This window comes from Dermacentor albipictus, chromosome 2, assembly GCF_038994185.2.
Source record: "Dermacentor albipictus isolate Rhodes 1998 colony chromosome 2, USDA_Dalb.pri_finalv2, whole genome shotgun sequence".
Classification (NCBI taxonomy): domain Eukaryota; kingdom Metazoa; phylum Arthropoda; class Arachnida; order Ixodida; family Ixodidae; genus Dermacentor; species Dermacentor albipictus.
The window spans coordinates 158,591,338-158,614,542 of NC_091822.1; the positions used below are offsets into that span (position 1 = coordinate 158,591,338).

Below are 23,205 nucleotides of genomic sequence, written 5' to 3' on the forward strand. Positions count from 1 at the left end.
ACAGAGGCTAGTAAAGAGCGCTAACTTTCAGCTGATCTTCATTTGCAGACTTGCATAATAAATATGCGCGGCAAACAGGAAAACACACAGAAAATAGGGGCACGCAGAGCCAGCACATCATTGATGAGTCAAATCACTTCGCGTGCCCACGATTGCACTGTGCTCGGCCAGGTAACCTCACCCAGCTCATGACAGAGCAATGGAAGGGGTGCTTACGCAGTGGTCGCCTAAATTGTGAATGTGCTCCGCTTCTTACAATTTCTCGGGTTAACCGCCACCTACGCCTTGCCAGTACCACGCACTGATGAAGGACGATGGAGCACTTGCAAACCCGGCAGTGAATTCCAAGATGCCCCTGCACCGTATCGTACATGTTGTTTCGGCGCTCGCGCAAGCTGTCGTTGAGGCATCTGCCAGTTTTGCCAACATAAGTCGCACCGCACTTCAGTGGGATCGAGTAAACGACCCCTTCTACGCACGGGACGAAACTCGACTTGTGCCCGATGGAGCACGAAGAAAAGTTTGCGCGGGGTGCGTTGACTTGCTTGTACATAGCTGCTGTAGTTTCTGTGGAGCCAAGAAAAGCACATGCACTCTAGCGCCCTGGCCAGTCTTCTTTAACCGACATCTCGTCCCGACCAGACGAGATGTTGTCCATCTATTGATTGCAAATTCCTAGCACCCCTCTCCCCCCCCTCTCTCTCTCTCTCTCTCTGCGGCGGCTACGGAGAGAAATACATCGGTACCGCTACTTGCGTTCGTTGTTAAGGCAACGAAATCGGTCATCGGGGACGCCCATATTCCTGCGCTGTGCGGGTGAACCTGTTCCAGTAATCTTCGATAGCTTAGAGGCGTTTACTATGCGCATCGGCCGGACATACGAAATCCTTCGTTATAAAGGTCATTTCGTTGTACAGAGGCATTCGACAGTACAACGTATACAGCTGTAACGCTCAATCGATCGCACGTGTACGCTGGCGTTTGTTTCCGGAAGCTTCCTGACCTTCTTGGAAGAGCTCATCATTGTGAACGTACTGTATTCTGCAAAAAACGTGAAACGAAAGAAGGCTGGGAATGGTAGATCTTTTTATCGGGCGAGCAGGAACCCTTTTCAATGCGCCGAAAGAATCCTCACGAGGGCCCTTCTTCGGTATCTCTGAATGGGTTTGTTTGTCTACGAACTACTACTGCGAACGAAGCCTTACTAATAACGGGCACGCTTTGGCTGCATCGGGCACCCGAACAATGTGCCTCGCAGATCATCGCATGCGCCGTAGAAAGCGTATCTTTCGTTTCGTGTTATTCGTTTAGCATTGAGAGATACGGTATCCCAGCAAGGAACGATTCGGCTGCGCCTTCTGTTTGCTATACGCTTCATATGCCGTTTCGTGCGGCGTTGGAAATATTTCCGGGTGACCTTGTTCCATAGCATGCAAGAGCGCAAACGCTCCCGTAAAAAAGAAACAAATGAAAATCCCACAAATACGGAAGGGTGTACTATAGTAACGTGGGCTGCTAGACGAGTCGCTTAACATTCATTTTTCATGCGAAGCCAAAGGAACGTAACTATACGCTAAGGAGAAGCATGCGGGAGAACACCTACAGGCACCGTGTGCTTTTTTCTCTGCGTTTACACGTATTTTGCACCGAAAGCAAAATGCAATCCGAAGTCTTTCAATTCGCAATTTATTTACCAGCATTTGCTTCGTTATTATTAAATTTGTGAAGCCTATTCGTATGCCTTCGATTACTCGCTCCTCTTGAAAAGCGAAATTCGGAGTAGCTCTCGATATAACATTGCAAAATTGTATCGCTGATATGGCCTTTGTACAATTGAATAATTGATATGGCCCTCGCATAACTGATATCGCAAGAATATGTGCGCGCAGCCGTCTCAAAGAACGAAATTCGGTCCCTCTTTTCAGATATATTGGCGTTATTTTTGCGGCCGCATATAGCACGGCTCCTCAGAAGTCCAAAGATGACTTTGAATTTCATTCATCTTTCACGTGTGGATCTTGTGTTTTCTCATTTTCTTCAATTCATCTTGTAAGTAAATCTTGAATGTTTCCCGCAACTGGTTTTGTATCTTGCGTAATATAACTTATCTCATTATTGTTCGTTTTCTTTGTGTAATCAGTGTTCGCATTAAGCATATTGAAACTCCTCCTTTCCTAACATTTATTGTTACACCGTGCAAAGCTTGACTTATGCTGTGCGTTAGCGCTCTCCCCTATACCTACGCATCGCCCAATAAATAAAACGAAACAATCGAGGAAGGACGCGTCTCGTTCGAACACCGGCTGGCTTTTGAGAGCGGCAAGAACGCCGGAAAAGTAGTACGACACCGGTAGATTGGATTGGATTGGAGGCAACTTTATTTATGCCTGCAGTTGGGCGCGCGCGCGCCCCGACGAGGGCTACGTCATCCTCGAAGTCGCCATTACTCGGCGCGGGTCTCCGCTCGCCGTTGCCGGCTCGCTGGGTCCGTGCCTTTCGAGCACCTCGAGGACCTGCTGGACGGCCCAGAGCTGATCGTCTCGGTCATAGCTATTTGCGGCTGCCTCGAGCGGTGGTGGGAGTGTTCTTGATTTTGAAGCTGCTGGATATTTGACGCAGTCCTACAAGATGTGCGTGTAGTCTGCAGTCTCCCTCCGGCAGACTCTGCACATATCTGCCGGATATGTCTCGGGGTACATGCGATACACCGGTGGAGAGATTTCCGCAAGAGCTCGACGGTGACATCGCCGTAAAGGAGCCCGCACCAACTTCATTACCGGCGCACATTCTTCTTTTTCAGTGTCGCGTATGCTATTCACTTGTCCACTGATAGCGATTGACCGAGAAACGGGTCATAAGTGAAAAAGAGAGAGAAGAGGATGCATAGAAAGGCAGGGAGGTTAACCGAAGGCAGTTCCGGTAGGCTACCCTGCACGGGGGGAAGGTTGGAGGGGGATAAAAAGAGAAGGAGAGCGGAAGGGCGAGACAGAGAGACATAGAGATGAGCATGACCAAACCGCGTACACAACAGAGCGGTCCGCCCCCGCCGGGAATGGATACGCGCGACGCGCTCCTCACGTACCGCGATATCACGCAACACTATCGCCTCTCTCGTCTCACCTTCCCCCCTCCGCACCAATCCCTTTCCCAACCCCACCAACACTTATGGCGCCACCTTCAGGCCCATACCTATCTTACTCCCGCACGTCTTGCCCTCTTCCACCCCGGGACGCACTCGCCGGCTTGCCGCTTATGTGACGGCTCCCGCGCCGATTACGATCACGTCCTATTCTCCTGCGCGGCACACTTGCCCCCTGCCTCTTGGCGCCTAAGCAATTCGCAGCAGTGGGAGGCTGCTTTGTCCAGCACCGAGCCGGATATCCAACTCCGGCTGGTGAAATGGGCGGAGGACGTCGCGACTAGGCATGGCCTGGACGCCACAACCGGCAGCCTGAAGGCCGCCCACAACGCTGCTTTTTAATTTTTTAATTTGTTTTTACTTTTGGCCTTCTCATCAATAAAAGTTTTTCACCACCACCACCAGGGGGCGGCGTTCTTAAAGTCTATCGTGAAGTCCCGCAGGCCGCAGGAACATTAATAACGCGAGTAAGGCCGTCAGCGCGGATGTTCTGCGGGAGTACTGACCTAAAGGCTTGTGTTCTGATAGTGGACGATTATCCAACTGGCCTAGTACTCTGCACAGCACTTGTCTCTGGGCGCTATATCGCGGGTAGACATAGAAAAAAGTACGTATACAGGATAGGTCAGAAGAGCAAAACTGACAGTGCCTTTTGTGCAAACCTCATTCATACAGTGAGTTCCAAGTATACGTACAGCGCGAGCAGACGAAGATGCAAGGCGGAGCGCTAATTAGCAACTGATAAATTGTTAGTCGGTTGTTGATCAGTTGTTAGTTGTCAGCCGGCGCTCCATCCTGTCTCGCCCCTTACTGTGTATTCGTCTGCATGCAGGCGCAGTGCACCTGCGTGGTTGCAGCAACCGGCCGAAATAAACACGTTAGCTATACTCAGTGAATGCTGTGCTTGCCCCGAGCAACCCAAACGACGCAAATAACTAGCGTCACGTGACTGCTCTTCGGTGGATGTGGAATGCGCCCTTCTCCCATTTCAGAGTGCGAGCAACTCGAAGTGTTTCGAAGCCGCGCAGGCAGTCACGTGACACGGTGTAGCGACTGCAGGTGAGCGTTATGTAACGAGAAGGCAGGTTATCGGCCAGGGGGACGCGCAACGAATTTTCAGAGCGCTCTGCACACAGAGTGTTCTAATCGTTATGGTTGTGATTAGCAAAAAACTCTTGGTTTGCCGTCTTCTCGCTGCTTTCGGGTATAGCATACGAGTGTGTATTGAGTCAGCTGACTGCTCATAAAAGTTCGCCTACCACGTGGCACCATCGTTCGAAAAAGGCATGGTCCACATCTACCGAGATGCACTGAGTGGTACTGACTAACACCACATGGGGTACACATACATGAACACCCAAAATTATGGACGTTGTTACGGCCGCCGCCGCAGCGCAATTGGCAGGACATCGCACGCGTATAATGCGAAGGTTGTGGGTTCGGTTCCCGCCGGCGGCAACTTTATTTTATTTCCTCCACTTTCACCACTTTCATTTCGCTCTACCTATCACTTTTACAGTTCAATTAAAGAACTACAAATAAGTTGCCCCATGCTCTCCTTGGCCTCATTACCTATTGGCATCCTTACGGTCGTGGTTAAAGAAAATCGGGCCCCTCGGTGCACTTTCATCTCATTAATCCTACCACTGTAAGATGCTATAGGTGAGTAATTCTTGCGTGCCGCGCCTTGCTGGCGTAGTTTTCGAACTTCCGATCCGCTTCTTGAACTCTCTGCCCCATCAAACTTCCTTCGGCGGTAAAACTCACTTGTTCGGTTTCCCGAAAGTGCTATCGTTTCGTCCACCTTAACTTGAGAAGTAACCCCACTTGCCGCTTCCCCATTTTAGTCTTTCTTTATTTCTCTCACTCCGACGACCGTGACCGCTTATTCCCTCGAAAAAGGTTTTCTGCACAACTCTTCGCCGTACGCGCCCTATTACATTGCCTATAAGAAGCGCCTTGGTCCCGTGAGAATGCATTCACGCCGCTTTTTTTCTTTCTTCAGTTCTTCTTTTTTTCTGAAGAACCACTTATCATTGGCCGGCCGCCTTCATTAACATCACGCGTCGCGCTGCCTCGATTGGCTGGCGCCGCAGTTCTTACGGACCGCATTATAAAGGTACGAAGGTACGAAGGTAGGTACGTAGTGTAGGTACGAAGTGCCTCGCGAATGCCGGCACGCGCGGTTCTTTCCTAGTTTGAAAGCGCGCGTGCGCGCGTAGTTTGAAATCCTTCGTTAAAAGTCACTCCACGAAAATGCAAATCTATAGCGCTAAACTTCGCTTCGCGATCACGCCTGCGGAAGCCGAGAGGAGAAAACCTGCGCCGAAAGTCGGACCTCGCACAAGAGGATACACTCGCTTCCTGAGTCGTACAAATTGCACACAGGCGCCCGCGCGCGCGCGGTATACTTAACGCGAAGTGTGCGGAGAACCCAATTACGCATCCTCGCGAATGAGAAACGCAATTCTGGCTGCGTTGCGCGTTGCCGAAAGTTCTCGCTAAACTTGCTCCAACCTCTACCTCGCTGTAAAGCGGCGGGAAAAAGTGCGCGTTCTCCATCCAGGCCGCAATCGCAAAGCGGTGTTGCCTTCTCGGGCCAAATTCACAAAGTTTTTTCCCTCGCGAGAACTACTTCTCATTGGTCTCCGGCTTTCGCTAACATGACGATGGTTGGCAGCCATTTTTTTTTCTTTTTTTACGAGTAGTTATGGCACGCAAGAACGTCGCAGCAAATGCAGATGGCCCTCTTCTGCTAAGTTTGAGTGGACACGGACGTACCGGAAGACGTTGTTCCACAGGACAGTGCCTTGTGTCATGGGCCGATAGGTAGGTTGGCAGGTAGGTAAATAGGTTCCTGTATCGGTCCGTAGTCGCAACTTTTTCGAAGGTGATCCTATTAAGACCCCAAAAAAAGCACGGGGGTCGCTTAATTAAGATGTCGGGTTCACTTTAGGGCTCCTTTGAACAAAATGTCATGTAGCTTAGGGGTCAAAAGCGCGGTGCAGAATAGGATTTGTCAGTTTCATTGCGACAGCAATTATGTGGACATTCCAAGCGAACTTTTTCCATCGTGGTCACCATGAGGTTCTGTATATATTTAGGTATAAGTATGCTATATGCCATGTCATATATTTTTCTTTATTTATTGCCTTCATTCAATTAACGCAGAAATGCATTGTACAGTAATGCCAGCCCAGCAAGGGCTCAGGAGAGAAAGAATCAAAATTATGCTATGTGACGTGCGGTATATGCGGGTTACACAATAATGCCACACCATTCACTAAAGTTGCTCATGCCAGGTCTTACTTACAAAATTATTCCTCAGAATTTTGAGAATGACAGCCTACAAGCAACTGTCGTGAAACAAAACACTGACAGCGCATGTCTTTTATATTACATTTTCTCAGACTTAAATATTACATGTGTGAAACAGTAGCATAGCTCAAACCTGAAAATGGTGTAATTTCATTGGCGTCGCTGTGCACTACCTTCGGGATTGGAGCAGGAAAGGGGTTTCAAACATACCCGGTACGGAAAAGTGGTGGTAAAACCACTAAAACAGACACTGGCTTTAATTAGTAAACGCAAATGAAATTTTCCGATGGCAGGATCCAAACAGAGGACCCCTTGCACAAAAGCTCGTTTTTGTTTATTCAGCTTACTTCTACTTCAATTCATATTGCCACTACAGCTACGAGACTTACGCTTCGTGTAATACTCCAACATGTTGCTACTGCCTTCATCGCTTCACCCTTATGGCGAGACGTTGTGACATTCTTTCTTTCCTGCGAAGTCGCGTCACTAAACCGGCCTTGAAGGCTGTTGTACAAGGCGCATGCGTCACATTTTTAGCACACTCATCGCTTATTCGTTCTATGCACCGAAAAAAAAAACCAAGAAAGACGATTGAGTCGAGAACTTCGAAAGACAAGACGGTTGTTAAGTCTGGCGAATAACATCGACTTTCAAGGCCTTGGCTTTCATAAAAAGGAAACGTTTCCATGTTTGTTCGTCCTCTTGGACTTATACCGAAGACAGGATGCACTCAGTAAAGTGCTTTTGAAACAGGAGCTGGTGCTCTTAGCCTAAGGAATCAAATGCCATTTGTCCAGGAAAATATTATAAACTAGAACGTATGGGCGACTGTTTTACGCTGGCAGCGTACCGCGTCAGCTTTCTCATGTTTTGGTCGCTTTCAACACCATTTACTTTATTTTCATCATCCAACGGCAGTTTCTTGTCGCACGCGCGATGGGTCCTGAATTTAAAATATTGCGAGAGATTATTTCAGTTGTTTGATACAAGAAAAGCCTATTTAAGTCACCCGGGTCATCGTTATTACGTAGAGATGCGCACGTAGTAATCAATGCTAGCTTATGTTTCATGTAAAGCTGGCTGCCCGCTTAACTTAGCTGTGTAGGAACGGAGTACTCGTTATAAAATTAGGACGAGCCTTAAAAGACGCGTCTTAATCAAAGGAGCACTTCTAAGGAGCGCGTCTAAGGAACACTTAAATACTTTGCTTACATATATGACAACTTTTCTATGTTTATGATAGTACGCGCCTAATGCTATAGAAGGCCATATGGGCTGTAAGTCTTTGCTAACTAATATAGTTTTTGTTTCGCTATAACGATTATACCAAGAATGTAAACATACCCCATTTAGGATCGAAGCATACTTATAGCGATGTCGTTCATCATGCTTTAACGAGTTCGAACCAATACGGTCTAATATAATATCATCAACCAAACAGCAGCACCATTCTCATTAGTTTCCTCATACACGACATCCATCACATTAAATCGATCTACGGCTTAATCACTCTCATTTAAATATGTCCTCGCCTGCACTCTAACTTACCGAAGTGATTCTACAAAATTTAGTTCTGCTAAGGTGGGGTAGTCATATCTTTCTCTTTTTTCACATATTTTGCACGCTGCGATTTCACTTGAAAATGAATGCTAGCTTGTGTTTTCTGTAAAGCTGGCCGCCCGCTTAACTTATCTGTATGGGAACGGAGTACTCATAATGAAATGAAGGAGCCGAAGGGCATGATGTTATTAACACTGCCGTTATTCCGCCGGCTTCCTGGTTATTGCATGTTGAGCTTTCAAGCTCGCACAATAATCCACCAGCTAAAATTACTCCAATCATCACCTGTCACCATTTTTGTTACTTAGAATAACGATATGTCAGCCAACTGCGAATGTGAATTTTTCACAGCTCGTCCGTGACAGTGCCCACAGAAATAGTTCGTGTGTACATGCGTGCGTGTGCTTAGGTTTTTTTTTCTTTTTTTAGCCTTCTTCCTTTCTCACCTACTGCATCCCCTTTCCCCTCCCCCAGTACAGGGTAGCCAACCGGAGATAATCTCTGGTTAACCTCCCTGTCTTTCCTTTGCCTTTCTCTCTCTCTCTCTCTCACAGCTCGTCAAGATTAAGTTCTTCAGGACCTTCAAACTCATTCTTTCCCCCCATCAATCACCACAGAATAGAAAGCACCAGTTGAACTAGTTCCCTGCGCCTTGTTGTTTGGATGACTCGCACTCTTTCATGGGGTTGAACTTGACCTGCTAGGCAAGTTCATCGTTCGCTCAGTGTGCTTGTAGCCGACGCGCTCCAAAGCATTCTTCTCCTTCTATTTAAACAAGCTGCACTTGCAGAAAAGCCCCCCCCCCCCCCCGTTTCTGTCTTGCTCGGAAGAAAACTATGGCGCAACGCTCAACGTCTGGCGAGACGCTGCCTGACCTGACGCACACGTGCAACAGGCCTGCCTGCACCGCGTAGCACCGCGGCGGCATCTCCACTCACTGCAGCCAGCGATTGCCGCCTGCCTGCGGCGTCTGCGCACAGTCACACGAGTTGCACTTCGAGCGCCGCTCCGCTATAAATAAGATCGCTAGATAGATGCAAATGTTTCGAGTGCGCCGCCGAACGGCTCTTTCTTTTTTTGCTTTTTTTTATGCAAACACCCCAGCGCGTGTGTGGCAAACTAAATGTATATATAAAAAGAAACGTGTGAAAGGCCATGCGACGTTTTCTGTTGTCGTTCGTCAGCGGTGCGGTCGTCATGAGAACTGCAAGCCGCGATAGAGAGAGCCAGCGGCTGTCAAAGAAGCGAATGCGTTTGGCAGACGTGCAAAAGGGAGGCCGAGCAGACGATAATTATAAAGTACCACGCGTTGCTGCAGAAGTCAACGACACACGGCTTATAGTTGAGCGGCCTTGCAGTGATAGTTTGGTGACAAGCGTGGACCTTTTCTTGCGCAATAAAAAAAAAGAGGCAGGCGCGGTTCATCGTCGCTTCCTCAATGAAATTAGTTGCCCTGAGATTTACGAATAACACTGGATCTAGAGATCGACAGCGTTAGGACGTAGTTGACGATAAAGACTGCGCAGACGACAAGTAAAGTAGAACACGTCGTTGCAGAACTAAACGACAGACGGCTTATATTTAAACGGTCTTGCAACGTTCGTTTGGTCTACGCTTCCAAAGAATGAAAGACGGGAGAAAAATGACTCGTCTGGTTCCTCCAATTCGCGAAGAGTTCAGACCACAGAATCGCGAAAGAAAGTGAAAGAAAGAAACGACGAAAAGAGGCGGGAAACCACCTTCCCGCTTCGCACTTGCCCCCCCCCCCCCCTTCCCCAACTCTCATTCCTACAACCTGTGGCCACAGGTTGGCTCGGGGGAAGGAGCCGGGTTTACCCGACGACTATTGGCAGCAGCCGAACTGCTCGTCGTAGACGGATGCGAAAGCTCGTGAAAAGTGAAGAAAAAAGCCGCGAGTGGAACAATTAATCGAAAGGAACCACCGCAAAACAAGAGCGGAGATAAAAGCGATGGGGCACCATAACTACATGAACTGCTTTACAATACAGGCTAGCGTGCGTCAGCTGAAGCGCAAGCGAGCACCTTCTTCAAGTGGAGCACGATCAAAACGGTTTTTTTTTTTATTTCACTCTTTCTCTTAATCGTCGGCAGGCTAGCACGGGCTTTATCTCTCTCGTCATTGTCTACTACTGGAATTGAGATCACGCTGTCTGTCGTCTGCTTCGTCGAGCAGAAGAACATTTCGCCGGCGCCACCCTAATTTTTTTTTAAATTTTTCGCCTACAGCTATATACTTCGGATCTACCATCGAAGGGCCTCAGGGTTTGTTCCATCCCCCCGGACATCTGAGAGAGCTCGAGGTTTTTAAGATGACCTAGATGCACCGCTTACCTTCATGTCGGCACGGTGATGTGACAGACCAGCGACCGGCAAGGAGTGCTCCGCTGGGTCCGGCGGTTGTGGTGTCGGCGGCTGCTCGGAAGGCGTCTGCCATTGACGGCTGTCGCTTGGCTGCGCGTGCGAGGCGTTTCTCCCGCTACCACCACAACCAACACCACGAGCGGCGAGAGCGCACTCACCGAAAACCCAGAGCGAGCGAGCGACCGACCCGGGTTCTCAACGAGGTCTTCGCTCCGGAGGGAAAAGCGGGGGAAACGGCGAGCGGCTCGCGGGGCAATATGGGATCGCCCGCGCACACTACACTGGCTGGGCTGGCCCAGAAAAATAAAATAATAATAGCATAGTCGTCCCGACTCTCCGCCCGAACCCGGGGCCAGGGAGCCGGTGTGGCCAGCCGGCGCCATCTGACGGCGTTGCGGCGAAGCTGCGGAACTGCAGACGGAGCCAGCCACCGCTTTGCTGAAGCATAAGAAAAAACGAAAGAAAATGATGGGTGTATGGTGAGAGGAAACGGACGGTGGAGGTGAGGAGTGGTATGGCGGGGGGGAGGGGGGGAGCTATGACGAAACCGCTTCCGTGTGCGTCCTTTTAGTGGCGAAAATGTCCTTAAGAAAGTAAGAAATATGCTACAAAAAAAGAAAAAGACCTTCTGGGGTACCGCAGCGAGGCGGATATCCTTTTTTATTAGTGCCTCGATTAAAACCGCAGGATATCATTCCCCTTAAAGTCTCATCGCCATAAGCGGCAGCAGCAAAAGGAGGAAATGGCTCTGGGGCGCATAGGAATTCGTTCTGGCAGCGCTGTTTCCAGGACTCATATTAATTACAGTCGACTACCGATTATTCGACTCTTGAGGGACCGCAAAATGTGGTTCAATTATCCGAAAGGTGGAATTAACAAACGGCGGCAAAATGGATGTTCAAATCCCTCTTTTTATTGTTTGAGGCAGTATGTAGTGCGTTTTTGTTCTTGCCTCTGAAACAGCGACTCAAGCGACATGAAGTGACCGGAAAAAAATGGCTTCGTGAGCGGAAAGATCGTCGGCCACTAAAATATAAATAACTTTTCCTGCGCCTTCACTATCTGCAAGTTTCATATAGTTGGGGCTAGCAAAAAAAAAAAAAAGAAAGAAAGACTAGCCGTCCCGGCCCTGCGAAAATGGACGTCCGGCAAAGCTGTTGCAAAACCACCATTACAACTGCTAAGGGGGTATGCAATGCTTAATTTATTATTCGGATGCTTGTTTTGAGCTTGTTCTTTACTGAAACGCACGCTGTTCTGCTCGTTGTATGCGTGATTCGAATTAATGTATGCACGGTTCGCTTCATTTTGCTGAGTGCTTGTAGCCTCTGCATTACGAGGGGGATGAGTCATTGCACTTTTGCCCAAGATTTTTGACAGAGTTCAAGTCACGGTGTCAGCTACATGTGCAAGAGAAATGCACACGAATAGCTCACCCTGGAGTGAGCTATGTATGCATTTCTTTTTTCCGTTTCGTAATGGGCGTGTAACGCGCCTTTAAAGTGCGACGCCAACCACGAAGACAAGACAACAGACACTTCGTCTTACTTTTTTTATCTTGTCTTCCTGCCTTCGTGATCCGCAATGTTTCTACATTATGGGGTTTGTAGTCAGTTGGCAACTGGGAGATGGCCAAATGTTGCAGTTCTGTGAGCGTGGCGCCATTTCTTACTTTCCTGGAATTCAGCTGATGTGGCCGCGTGGTTCTAAAGTGGCCGAGTCTGAGGAGGAATATGTGATCATCGGAGAAGACCGGCGGTAATGGCCCAACTTTCTCTTCTGAGTTTCTGCAAATGGTTTCTTTCTTTCTTTCTTTCTTTCCTTCTTTCTTTCTTTCTTTCTTTCTTTCTTTCTTTCTTTCTTTCTTTCTTTCTTTCTTTTCTTTTCTTTCTTTTCTTTTCTTCTTATTTGATTTATTAATATTATATTTTAAATTCTTTTTGTAGCATCGAGGCTGGTACCCCTGCTGAAAAGTACGAAATCTAACGTGCCAGATTTCGTTGCCGAGTCATCTCCTTCCTCCGCACTTTCTCCCCTCAGAACTTCTCTTCATTCGCCTGAGTTGCCACGCGACGAAACGTGAAAGTGAAATTACACGTAAGCATGCACGCCCGTTTCACGCACGTATCCTGCAACGGCGAGTTATGAAACGTCCATAATTAATCGCTCACAGCCTCCAGGTTGGCCGCTTCTTAAGTTCACACCCCTATGCACACTTTCTCGGAGTATAGTCTTTATCCCAGGGAAAGCGTGTACCAAATATATGGCCGGCGTCCCCTGCAGGCGCAGTACACCGGACACTCGGACACTTTATTCGTATGATTGACCCCAGGAGCAAGTGGTGAAAGGGCAACCCCGTCCCAACGTCTGTAGAGTGACTTCTTGCGCTCGAGAAAGATCGTGGCCAATGGAGCAGGCACGCAGAGCAGACTCTGGTCTAGCTCCGTCCGCTTCACGTCACTTTAGTAATGAGCGAGTCTGCAGAACACATCTTACTCGCATCTCGTTTTCCATTTCAGCACAGCGACAGTTGCGAAGCCATTTTCTATTTCCCGAGCGAGGCAAGCAGGAATACATACCAAATTTTCTCTTTTCTCCTATCCTCATCTTTTTTCGTATTATATTTGTTATTCTATCTGTTCCGGCTCACTGTTAGTCTCGTAAGGTTAAGTTATTAAATATTCCGTTTCAATTTATATCCCTAACATGTTTTCTTTTGTTTTGTTTCTTGTCTCTTTTCAATCAATCGGCGAACAACACAAACACACCCTGAGGAACTCGTCAAGACGTCCACACTGCATGGGACGTACAGATATCCCGAGGGTGTCCTTAACTTATCGGTGCGGCTCCCCTCGGACCCCTGAGCCACAGACCGTGGGATTCGCACCTTCAGCGTGAAGTCTTGTCCTGTAGCTGGCCTTCGGCGAACAAAGGGAGCACGCTTTCTGCATCAGCGCCCTTTGCATCGACGGAGAAAATCGGACCTCCGACATCGAAAATGGGCCATTTCAATACCGTTAAAAAAGAAAGAAAGTCAATTCAGAACCGCGCTGCCCGTTTCATTGCCAGAGGATGTCAACGCGACTCTATAGCAAGACCAGCATTCGATTGTCTTTGTCTCTCACTTCTTTTCAATCACGTAGAATCGTAGCATTGCTTTCACTAGCTTTTTATCTCAAAACGACCCCCACAGCAAGCACCCGTCCACCCTTTCGTTCAATGGTCTACCTCGTATGATCTCGGCGTCTGCATAATTATTTACGCTTACCGCAGATCTTTGGCCGAGCCATTTCAGTTGTCAGCTTTGCCGCGGGCCATCCAAAATTGGAATAACCTATTGGCGTTTTTCGCGGAGTAGTTTGTCCTAGAGAAACGAGATGGCGCTTTCGGCGGCGCGCCGCACGTTGCCTCAGCGACAGCGCACGAATGCGAAACCACTGCCTCTTCTGCATTCCTAATATGCGATCAGCTGTCGGAAATACAACTGGGTTTTCGCTAACGCATTGCGCTCCATTTGTGCTGCAAAATATGGAGCGGCGGAGTGAAGACGTGCGCAGTAGTTAGCTGCAAAAATTGTGAGTGGCAAATTCAGGCATGGTATGTGTGTGTGTGTGTCCAAGTTCATGAAGCCTATGAAGCATAAGCGAACGGGCGCACACTTGAATCAATGTGCCGAAGCATGGGTGACGGCGACTACACCGACGGAACGCTAATGTTCGAAGCTGAACGTTTCGTAACGGTCCACACAGCAAGCTAGTGACTAGCGATAATGGGTATTTGCTACAAGATATCACAACGTACACTACATGTACGTTACAAGCATTGTGCCCAGCAGGAACAGATCTATCGTAACTGAGCACAGCCACGAGCGATCAGGCAGAAAATGAACAATCAGCATATCAGCAATGAGCATATTGATGCCAGAAGATCTTTAATTACTGCGCCAGAAACGTGACAAGCCGTTGTTAAAAGTGTTTGCTAAATAAAGAAGAAAGAGCTTAACACACTGGTACTGACTCAATTCATAAGCGGAAAGTTAGAATCGCTGGGAATACATCTTTAGCCTCGGTTTTATTACGAGCTCCGTATATACGCTTCGAGCGCCGTTTGGACAGAGCGTGATGAGCTCCGAAAGCGCTTATGTATCCTTTGAAGCTGCGGTCAAGCCTTCGCGTGTCGTCCATCCAATCAGCGTATACGATATCCATCGTAACAGAGGTCGGCAGAGCCGCACCGGCGTCATGTACATCCATTGTAAACACAGAGGCAATGGAAGCAGTTGAGACAAGCAATGGACGCGTCACCAAGGGATCGCCGCGAAAGGGGTGAATGTAAAATAAGGCATCATCATCAACAACAACAACAACGACGACGACAACAACAACGACATATTTCATGTCCACCGCAGGACGAAGGTTTCTGCCTAAGCGCTTGTCCCACACCAAGTGATTCCAACTTCCACGACGCGTCTTTCCTTTTTTTTTCTTTGTATCCCGTCCTCGTGCAATACTCCTTCGGGAACCTACGAGGTATGAGAATAAACAAAGAGCCGAAAAATCTACGCGCTTTAAAAGGGAAAATGGGGAAGAATTGAGCACATCACATGGCCAGCATCAAGCACCGATGGCGGGCTGCCTCAGGCCGAGCGCTCGTCCAGTGAAAGGCGTCGCCGGACGAACATTTAGTCCGAGGCAGCTACATGTGACACGCTCGGAGGAAACCTCGCGTGCATCTAGCGTCATCACTCTCCGGAGAAAGCGAGGCTAAATTGGGAAGCAGAAGCGGGCACCGGACTTGCGGGCGAGCGTGTGGGTGTTGTTGAGTGGCCTCGCGCGAAGGGACGACGATGTTCTAATGTGCTGTTGTCGACGAAGTAGGAGTCGAAAGGGCACCGCGCGTTTGACAAACCCCGCCTTGAGGGAGTGCATTGGCTTCACAGAGCTTTCTAGAAAAGTTATTATATTGCCCAGAAATGGGCCCTTGCGTCATAACATCAATCAATCAATCAATCGATCAATCAATCAATCAATCAATCAATCAATCAGTCAGTCAGTCAGTCAAAAGTTACTATAGAGAACTCTGGCGCTGTGATCGTTCACTTACAATGCCAAAGGCATGTGCACCCGCCGTGGTTGCTCAGTGGCTATGGTGTTCGGCTGCTGAGCACGAGGTCGTGGGATCGAATCCCGGCCACGGCGGCCGCATTTCGATGGGGGCGAAATGCGAAAACACCCGTGTACTTAGATTTAGGTGCACGTTAAAGAACCCCAGGCGGTCGAAATTTCCGGAGTCCTCCACTACGGCGTGCCTCATAATCAGAAAGTGGTTTTGGCACGTAAAACCCCATAATTTAATTCAAAATTTTTAAAGGCATGTATACCGCGACGGTGCGCCTCCTACTGTCGTGCCAATTTTAGCGATTACGCAATCGCTTTGCCCACATCCTTGATGCCAGTGCATGGACGAGGCGAAGTATATGTAGTGCGTGCTCAACCAGGCGACAACACAACGCCGGACGACTGACCATAGAAATACCACGGCCGCTGGATAAAAACTAGGTGTGCCATTATATGTGTGCCATTCTTCAACGAACGCGTTTGACGCCAACTTGAGTCGCTACAGGTATGTGCCACTGTGAATTGGCCGCCCTACAATGACGAAAAAAACATCAGATCAACTGCGGGAACAGCTATTCAGAGCTATTAAACCTCTATAAGGGTCTAAGATATCAATATCCGCCACCACATAAAGCATTAACAAAGGAGGAGGCCGCAGGATGGCGGAGACTGCAAACGGGTACCTTTCCAAACTTACACATACTAAGTAGGATGTTCCCCACGCAGTATAGCGCAACCTGTCCGTGGTGTGGAGCTAAGCCAACATTATACCACATTACATGGGAGTGTACAAGAAACCAGGCATTTCACAAACACAAAACACCAAGTGCGGAGCAATGGGAGAGCTGGCTCACCAGCCGCGAGCTAGAGACTCAAAGAGCTCTAATAGCGCACGCGTGCGAGGCGGCCCGGCTCAGTGGAGCCCTGGACTAGGGGCCCATCCATGGCTGAAGAGGACTCAAGCTTCAAGAATGAAGACTTCGGCCTCGACCCGCTAAAACCTTTAAAGAGTGAATAAAGTTTTCCATTCCATTCCATTCCCTCTTTTCCAATGCTGAGCGGAGGAGTCGGGCCCACGTCACAAAAGGGTTCCTCCAAGACCTCGCGCACGTGTGCAAGCAGCTATGCTTTTATCCAGCGGCCGTGGAAATACCGTCCGGGGACCTTGCCGGTGGCGCACCCTGTTGCAGCCTGGAAATGAACATCCTGGGAGGATTGATTTCGTTGATATGTTTGACCAGTTTACTGTCACAGAGAGAAAACTACGACGTCAAAGACTCCGCGAAGTGGAAGCCTTCGCGTTATTCTTTTTTTCTGTCATGTGTATTCAAGAAGTTGGTGCCTAACTGTAAGTGGAACGGGATACAACATTGGCTACCCAAAATCACATTCTTTGGGGGTGCGAGGGCTTGCCCCCTCCCAGTTCGCTCCTGCCAGCTCCCTCACAACAGACGTGGGAAGAGCTGCTCAGAACGCCGGACGTAAAAGTACAAAAAGCCCTCGTTGCCTGGGCCGAAAGGGTCGCTCCTCGTGAGGGGTCATCCTAGGACTCGGGCCTGACAGAACATAACTGAGCAGAATCTCAATAAAGTTGTTACCACCACCTCCTCCCGTCTTGATTCACGGATGTGCCCGCGAACACGTGACCCGCGCGCCATATCTCGGAGGCAATCTGCGGCGGGTGCAAACGAAGGCGAGCCGAGATGGGTGGCGGCTTCGTGTGCGCCGTCTGCCCGCGCGCCTTGTGTTGGAGGTCGCGCAGAACCTCGTTTCTGAGACACGCTGAAGCGAGAGGCAGCTCGAAGTACGTTGGCGCATATATAGCTAGGTCTGCTGTGCTACATTAGCTACATAGCACCTCGTTATGAAGCGTTATTAGAACTGTTCTGTTCAGGCATGACAGAAATACGTAACTGGAGATATCCGTTATAGATGCATGCTGTTGACTTAGGCTGAATAATGACACATTGAAGCTAGTGTAACTGAACATTCGCTACACGAATGCTATCTTGAGCATCGACGATGGGGAACAATTCACTCCGTGCTGAATATTATACTATGTCCACCAGAACCCGCCGTGGTTGCTCAGTGGCTATGGTGTTGGGCTGCTGAGCACGAGGTCGCGGGATCGAATCCCGGCCACGGCGGCCGCATTTCGATGGGGGCGAAATGCGAAAACACCCGTGTGCTTAGCTTTAGGTGCACGTTAAAGAACCCCAGGTGGTCAAAATTTCCGGAGTCCTCCACTACGGCGTGCCTCATAATCAGAAAGTGGTTTTGGCACGTAAAACCCCAAATATTATTATGTCCACCAGCTCTAGCAAACGTCTTGGTACTACAGCGCCGGCGGAGTTCAGCGGAACATGTGCCGTGGATTTGAGGAGTGCAGTGCCGTTTTCAGGTGTCGGTAGGTTTGGATGTCCGATTTCGAGATCGACCAAGTGGCCGCTTGTATGTGCACACACAACAGAGACAGCCTGTGTCAAAAAAAGAAAGAAAACCATTAGATTTTAATGCGGTTATCACTCTTTGAATACTTCCGGCACTTTTAGGCCTGCCATTATCTTTGTCTGGCTATCCCGAGTCAGACAAAGTCTGGCTATCTTTGGCTGGCTATCCCGAGCTTGATGCAGTTTGAGAATATGGGCAAGGTAAATGTACCTGGTAGCGAAGCTTGCATAGGAGCCCATACGTTCAAAACATGGCGGTCCATCGGCGGTCCATGGGGCTTAGCGCCATCTGTATGTGGTGGGAACACTTCCGGCGGAAGGAAAAATAATGTGACGCCATGTCCCTTAAAAGCAGAAGTGACGTCATTTTGTTTTCGAAGGCGCGAAATTTGTTTTGTTGTTCTTCCTTTGGAGTTATATATTCAAATGCCCTGCCATTCGACTGGATGGGCGTTTCGAGCTTTCAGCGTGGAAAGCGATGCAGGAAAAGGCCAGCCGTACGGTTGTCGAAATCGCATCCCTGAACAGAACATACTTTCTTTGGAGGCGGACGAAAGCTTTAGGTGTAGAGTGCTGATCCTATTGTTGGATGCCAAGCCCGTCGGCCAGCGCGGTTGCACGAAAACAACTACACAATTATCTTGCGGTCGTAACTCACTACATTTGACTGAACCGATTAAGAAGCAATGAAGCTACCCACGTCACCAAATTCAGACAAACTTTGACAAGCAAGAAAGCACAAACTGTGAGGGGGGCGTATTTCAACAGGTGATACGAGTGCGCCTTTCTGCCCATTTCATGACGTGCGTTGCATTGCGAGTGATAGTGGCGTCATCGCCCCCTGTAGCGATGGGCGCTTAAAAGAAATGCATTTATTATTAATGTTAAAATTAAACTTGTATTTTCTTAACTCGTCAAGAATGTATAAAATTCTCTAGGAATTTTATTTTCGTTGAATGAATCTAACTGTGTCTCGTTTGAATTAAAAAACGTGTTTTTCTTTCCCAATGCTTGTTCCCTCCAAACATAGTCGCGCTTCAATCGCTGCTCCCATAACCCCCCATGCTGATGTCGGTGACAATCTGTACTGAACCGCTTTTCGCCCGAAGCTTCGCGACCTATTTGGATCGACCTTGATATGGGTCTTACCTTTTCCACGGCACTCTTCAATGAAACATAAATACTTTGGCGTCGAACAGGTTAGAGGCAGACAGAGTGCCTAAGGCAGGAATTTTTTCCGGCGAAGTGGGCACACTTGAACGGGGGGGCCCACGTGCTTCTACCCTTCCCTAATTTGATATTATGGCCAATGAAAGAGGCAGCAGAAGACACTTTCTCAGTTTTGAATGGCGACCTCTCGGAAAGCAAGGACAGCTGCAGAAGAAACGACCCGAAACCGTGGGTGTATACGTAGTGATCTCGTAATGTGTAAAGGGACCTACACATTGTATGTTACAGTGCTCAGCGATCGAAACGCGACAGCATGGTGGCCGGCGCTTTTTGCGCCACCGGTGATCGCTGAGGAGGCAGAATGCAGTTACGATGCATCAAAGAGATTGATGCTTTCATGTGAGTACACACACACCCACCTACACATATATCTCAGCCTCACCAGTTCCCACCAGTGGGGCAAGAAAGTACCGGCCGCCATGTTGTCCGAGCATCGAGTTTCTGTCGCTGGGCATTGTAGGTATGTAACGTAAGAACTGTTGAGTTTCTTTGCACCGTTCTTCAAACGGTAAAAGCCAGACGGACCACTTCCTCTTTTTTTTTTTTTAATTCGTGAACTCGTAACTTGAACACAACACCGGAGCTTTTTAGCAGTCAACAACAAAGTTTCTTTGTTTCACAGCACGTAAACTTTAGGTCAGCCTCGTACTGACTTCGCAGCTTGCTCCTAATTTTTCTGGCTTTGGGGAGTAGCTACATCGGCGGCGGCCATAGATCTCATTCGGCTCAGGAAACGTTCCGGCATCGTATGGAATTCGATGAACAGCGCGCGGATCATCTCCTGTGTTTCGTCGCGCTGGCTCTTCGCCTTCATGCCTTCGAGCCACGTCTCCACGCTACCCTGGCAGGCGGCGTTGAGATCGGCGTCAAGCCTATCGACCAGCTCTCTCATGGACGCCCTTTTGCGCTGCAGTTCCTCGACTGCATCCACCTTCGTAGCCGCGCCTTCGGTCATTCGATCGCAGCGCTTGTCTACGGCGGCTCCGAGATCGGCCACGGACTCGCCGTCGGGGCATAGACGAGAAAACCATGGCCAGGCGGCGCTACTGCGCCTCCTGACAGCGCCCCCAATGTGGAAGCGTCCAGCCACGCGGTCGCGCCGTGGCGCAGTCTCCGCTTTGTTTACATTGTGTTGTCCGCGCCTTTCTTCGCTGCTCGTGCTCACGGCGCTCCGTTTTCGACGGCGGCAGATCGCCTGCTTGCGCAACAGCGATGCAAAGATTGCCGTGCGGTTTCAAGAAGGCTGCCGACGCCGACAGCTTTTTTTTCGTGGCGGCAACCTCACGATAGGGGAGCGTCTGCTTCCGAACGTGTACGGCGTTGAACAAATTGTGGACGGTGATGTGATAGTGAAAGCCAAGTGCGTGTCACAGGTGTCCGACAAGATCGTAGACGACGTCGAGTTAGAGGTGCGCACCATGTTCAGAAATTTAGCCACTTTTATTTCAATTACAACATAAATCACACTGGCAGCAGAAACTTCTGTTGTCATGCTACTCAATGACTGCAGATCCATTGGGCTGCTTCCTGACGGTTCCGTCACTTCACAAAGGCATGTTCTGGAGTCTGTTTCACATGTGTCTTGCCGCTGCTCAAGAGCTGCGTCGCTGCAGTAGGAAAGCACATGTCCCGGTGGTGTTGACTGCTGAGAAGACTGTTGTGATTGCCATTGGTCTGTTTGGCGCCGCTTCCATCTGCATCGCATATGAATGAAACAGTATGTGGGCCTATTTGTTGTGGGGATTAAATTACTCCTAATAATATGTTTGCAAAGGTAACGTTCCTGTGATTGTGTGCATATATTATTCTACAAGAGTGGTACCACTACAAGTTATGATACTTGCACACTTAGATACTTAGAAAGCATGGGCAAACAACAAACATAACGCGCACGTCTCGAGCGGCTGCTTTCCGATCTGCCGCTTCCCGACGCACGCTATGACCGCGGCTTGCATTAAATACGGTCTGCTACCACACAAAAGGAGCGCGCGGCCCCTTTCGTTACCTGCACAAAAAGTAATTTAAGTTGCAGCGTTTGGAAAATGGAAATAATTATCTTGAGCTCGTCCATGCCGATCGCGAGGGAAGGCACAGTGCAATCAAATAAATTCGGGGGTTCTAAGTGCCAAACCCATGCCAAAACCACGAAATCATTATGAGGCCGGCTGTAATGGGGAGTCTCAGGAATAATTTTAACCTCTGGGGGTTCTTTAACGTGCACAAAAATCAAAGCACACGGTAACAAGGGTGTTCTTGCATTTTGCCCCTATCGAAATGCGGCGGCCGTGGCTGGGGATCGAGCACGCGTCGTAGAGCTTAGTGGCGCAACACGCCTGCATTTACCGCTAACAAAACGGCGGATGCCACCACAATTCAACAACGCTACACGACTAAACAAACAGCCGTGCACTAAAGACAGACATATGACTATTCCGCTTTCAATATATTACACGCGAATGCGAAAGTATGACACTTACTTGACTCGGCGCACTGCAGTTATCCATGCTTGTCGTCTGTCCCTTTCGTACCACTTCCCAGGAAATTTGTAGAACTTCACGGGCGGCGTACGACCTTTCGTGTTTTCGAGGCTGCTGTGGCAATCAACAACACATCAGTATTGCGTGCCACCTTTCCTGGCTGATGAGGTCGCACTCGGCATCGCAAAAACCACGCGCACGAGCCGTACAGAACACAGGCGCGCGCTAGCGCAGCGACGACCCTCCAAACTTCCATCGGTCCGCTAGGGGAGCATTCGGCGCTGGTGCCGCGCGGGCAAACTTTAGGTTGCCTCGTCTATACCGCGGCGTCTTCTCGCCGTGACTGAGCGTCGGCAACTGCCATCAGCGACTCGCACAGTGTCACCCTCGAAGCGAGGTGATCGCGCACGTCGGTGACGCTGCGCGTCACGCCACCCACGAGGCTTTCGCGCTGCTCGCAGGATGCTTGGACGCGGCGTAACCGTTCTCTTTGGGCCAGCAAGTTCCTCACCAATTCAGCTCGCTTACGGAACTCCGCGCGCAAGTCCAGGATGTCCGACGAGCGACGGGCCTGCTCCGCGTCCAGGACTGCCGCGAGCCTGGCGTACCGCGCCAGCTCTCCTGGAAGGGACGCCGTCTCGGCTACCGCGGACGCGTGCAGCGTCTCGTCGTGGTCCTCCTCCTCGTCCACTTCGCTCAGCCACTCGCGGGCGCTGGACTCGACGAGCCGAGGAAGAGCTGAACACGCGGCGTTCAACAGAATCCGGTCCCGTTCGGTGGGTCGCTCTGAGGAACCCGGCTCGGACGCGGACCACGGCTTCGCGGCCTCGACGGACTCGTGATCGCCGGTCAGCAGGCCGACGAGCTCGGCGCACCGTCGCTCTTGGCTACAAGCCCGGAACTCGACGTCTTTGTCCAGGACCGCAGCGACTCGTCGCAGCATTTCCGAGTCCTCTCCCGAAGTCGTGCGCTTTCCGGTCGCGTCCCAGGTTTGGAGCGGCGGCGGGATGACTTTCGTCTGCTTCCTGAGGCTGGCGCAGTAACTTTTTTCGGCCTTCAGGTAGGACAAGAGTGGGTCGGCATTAGGCCCGCCGTCTTCTGTGCCACCGAAAACTGCGGGAGAAGCGAGCAGTTCGTTCACCTTGTCAACGACTCCAGTGACGACATCACGTATAGCTTCGTTCGACTGGCTAACCGCCTCAGTGTTAACGGCGAGGCGTTGCAGTTCTGCTTCCAGCTCTTTTGTAGCGGTATCCGCATCCTCCGTACTGGCAGAGAGAGCGTCGTTCACAGAGACACGAGACATTTCAGCTGACTGAATTAAGCTAGTTCAAACCTGGCTGCTGGCTGGCGTCTGTCAATATCACGGAGCTTTTTTTTTCTCTATGCTTTGACGGCTTGATGCATACGGCAATGACGATGCCATACACCGTACGGGCTGTTAGCACTGTTAGCATCTCTAATGTCACGCTGAGAAGCAACTAAAGTTTATTGCAGTAAAAACAGTGCATTTGAATTTCTGCACCTCAAAC

The 23,205-nt window shown here is 49.6% G+C and overlaps 2 protein-coding genes across 2 annotated transcripts in view; both read right to left on the bottom strand.

Annotated features, from left to right (window-relative positions):
* The window catches only part of LOC135897458 (uncharacterized), a 269,543-nt gene extending 258,960 nt beyond the window's left edge, over window positions 1-10,583 (bottom strand). The window contains exon 1 of the mRNA XM_065426073.2: window positions 10,370-10,583. The gene's annotated coding sequence lies outside the window, so the exon portion shown is untranslated. The remainder of the gene's footprint in view (window positions 1-10,369) is intronic.
* Window positions 10,584-19,724: 9,141 nt separating this feature from the next.
* LOC135897465 (uncharacterized) lies at window positions 19,725-23,083 on the bottom strand. Its single transcript, XM_070533334.1, has 2 exons — window positions 21,996-23,083; window positions 19,725-20,307 (listed from the first exon to the last, which is right to left on the bottom strand). The coding sequence occupies exons 1-2, from the start codon at window positions 22,977-22,979 to the stop codon at window positions 19,864-19,866; spliced, it is 1,428 nt and encodes a 475-aa protein (XP_070389435.1). The 5' UTR covers window positions 22,980-23,083; the 3' UTR covers window positions 19,725-19,863.
* Between the last annotated feature and the right edge of the window lie 122 nt (window positions 23,084-23,205).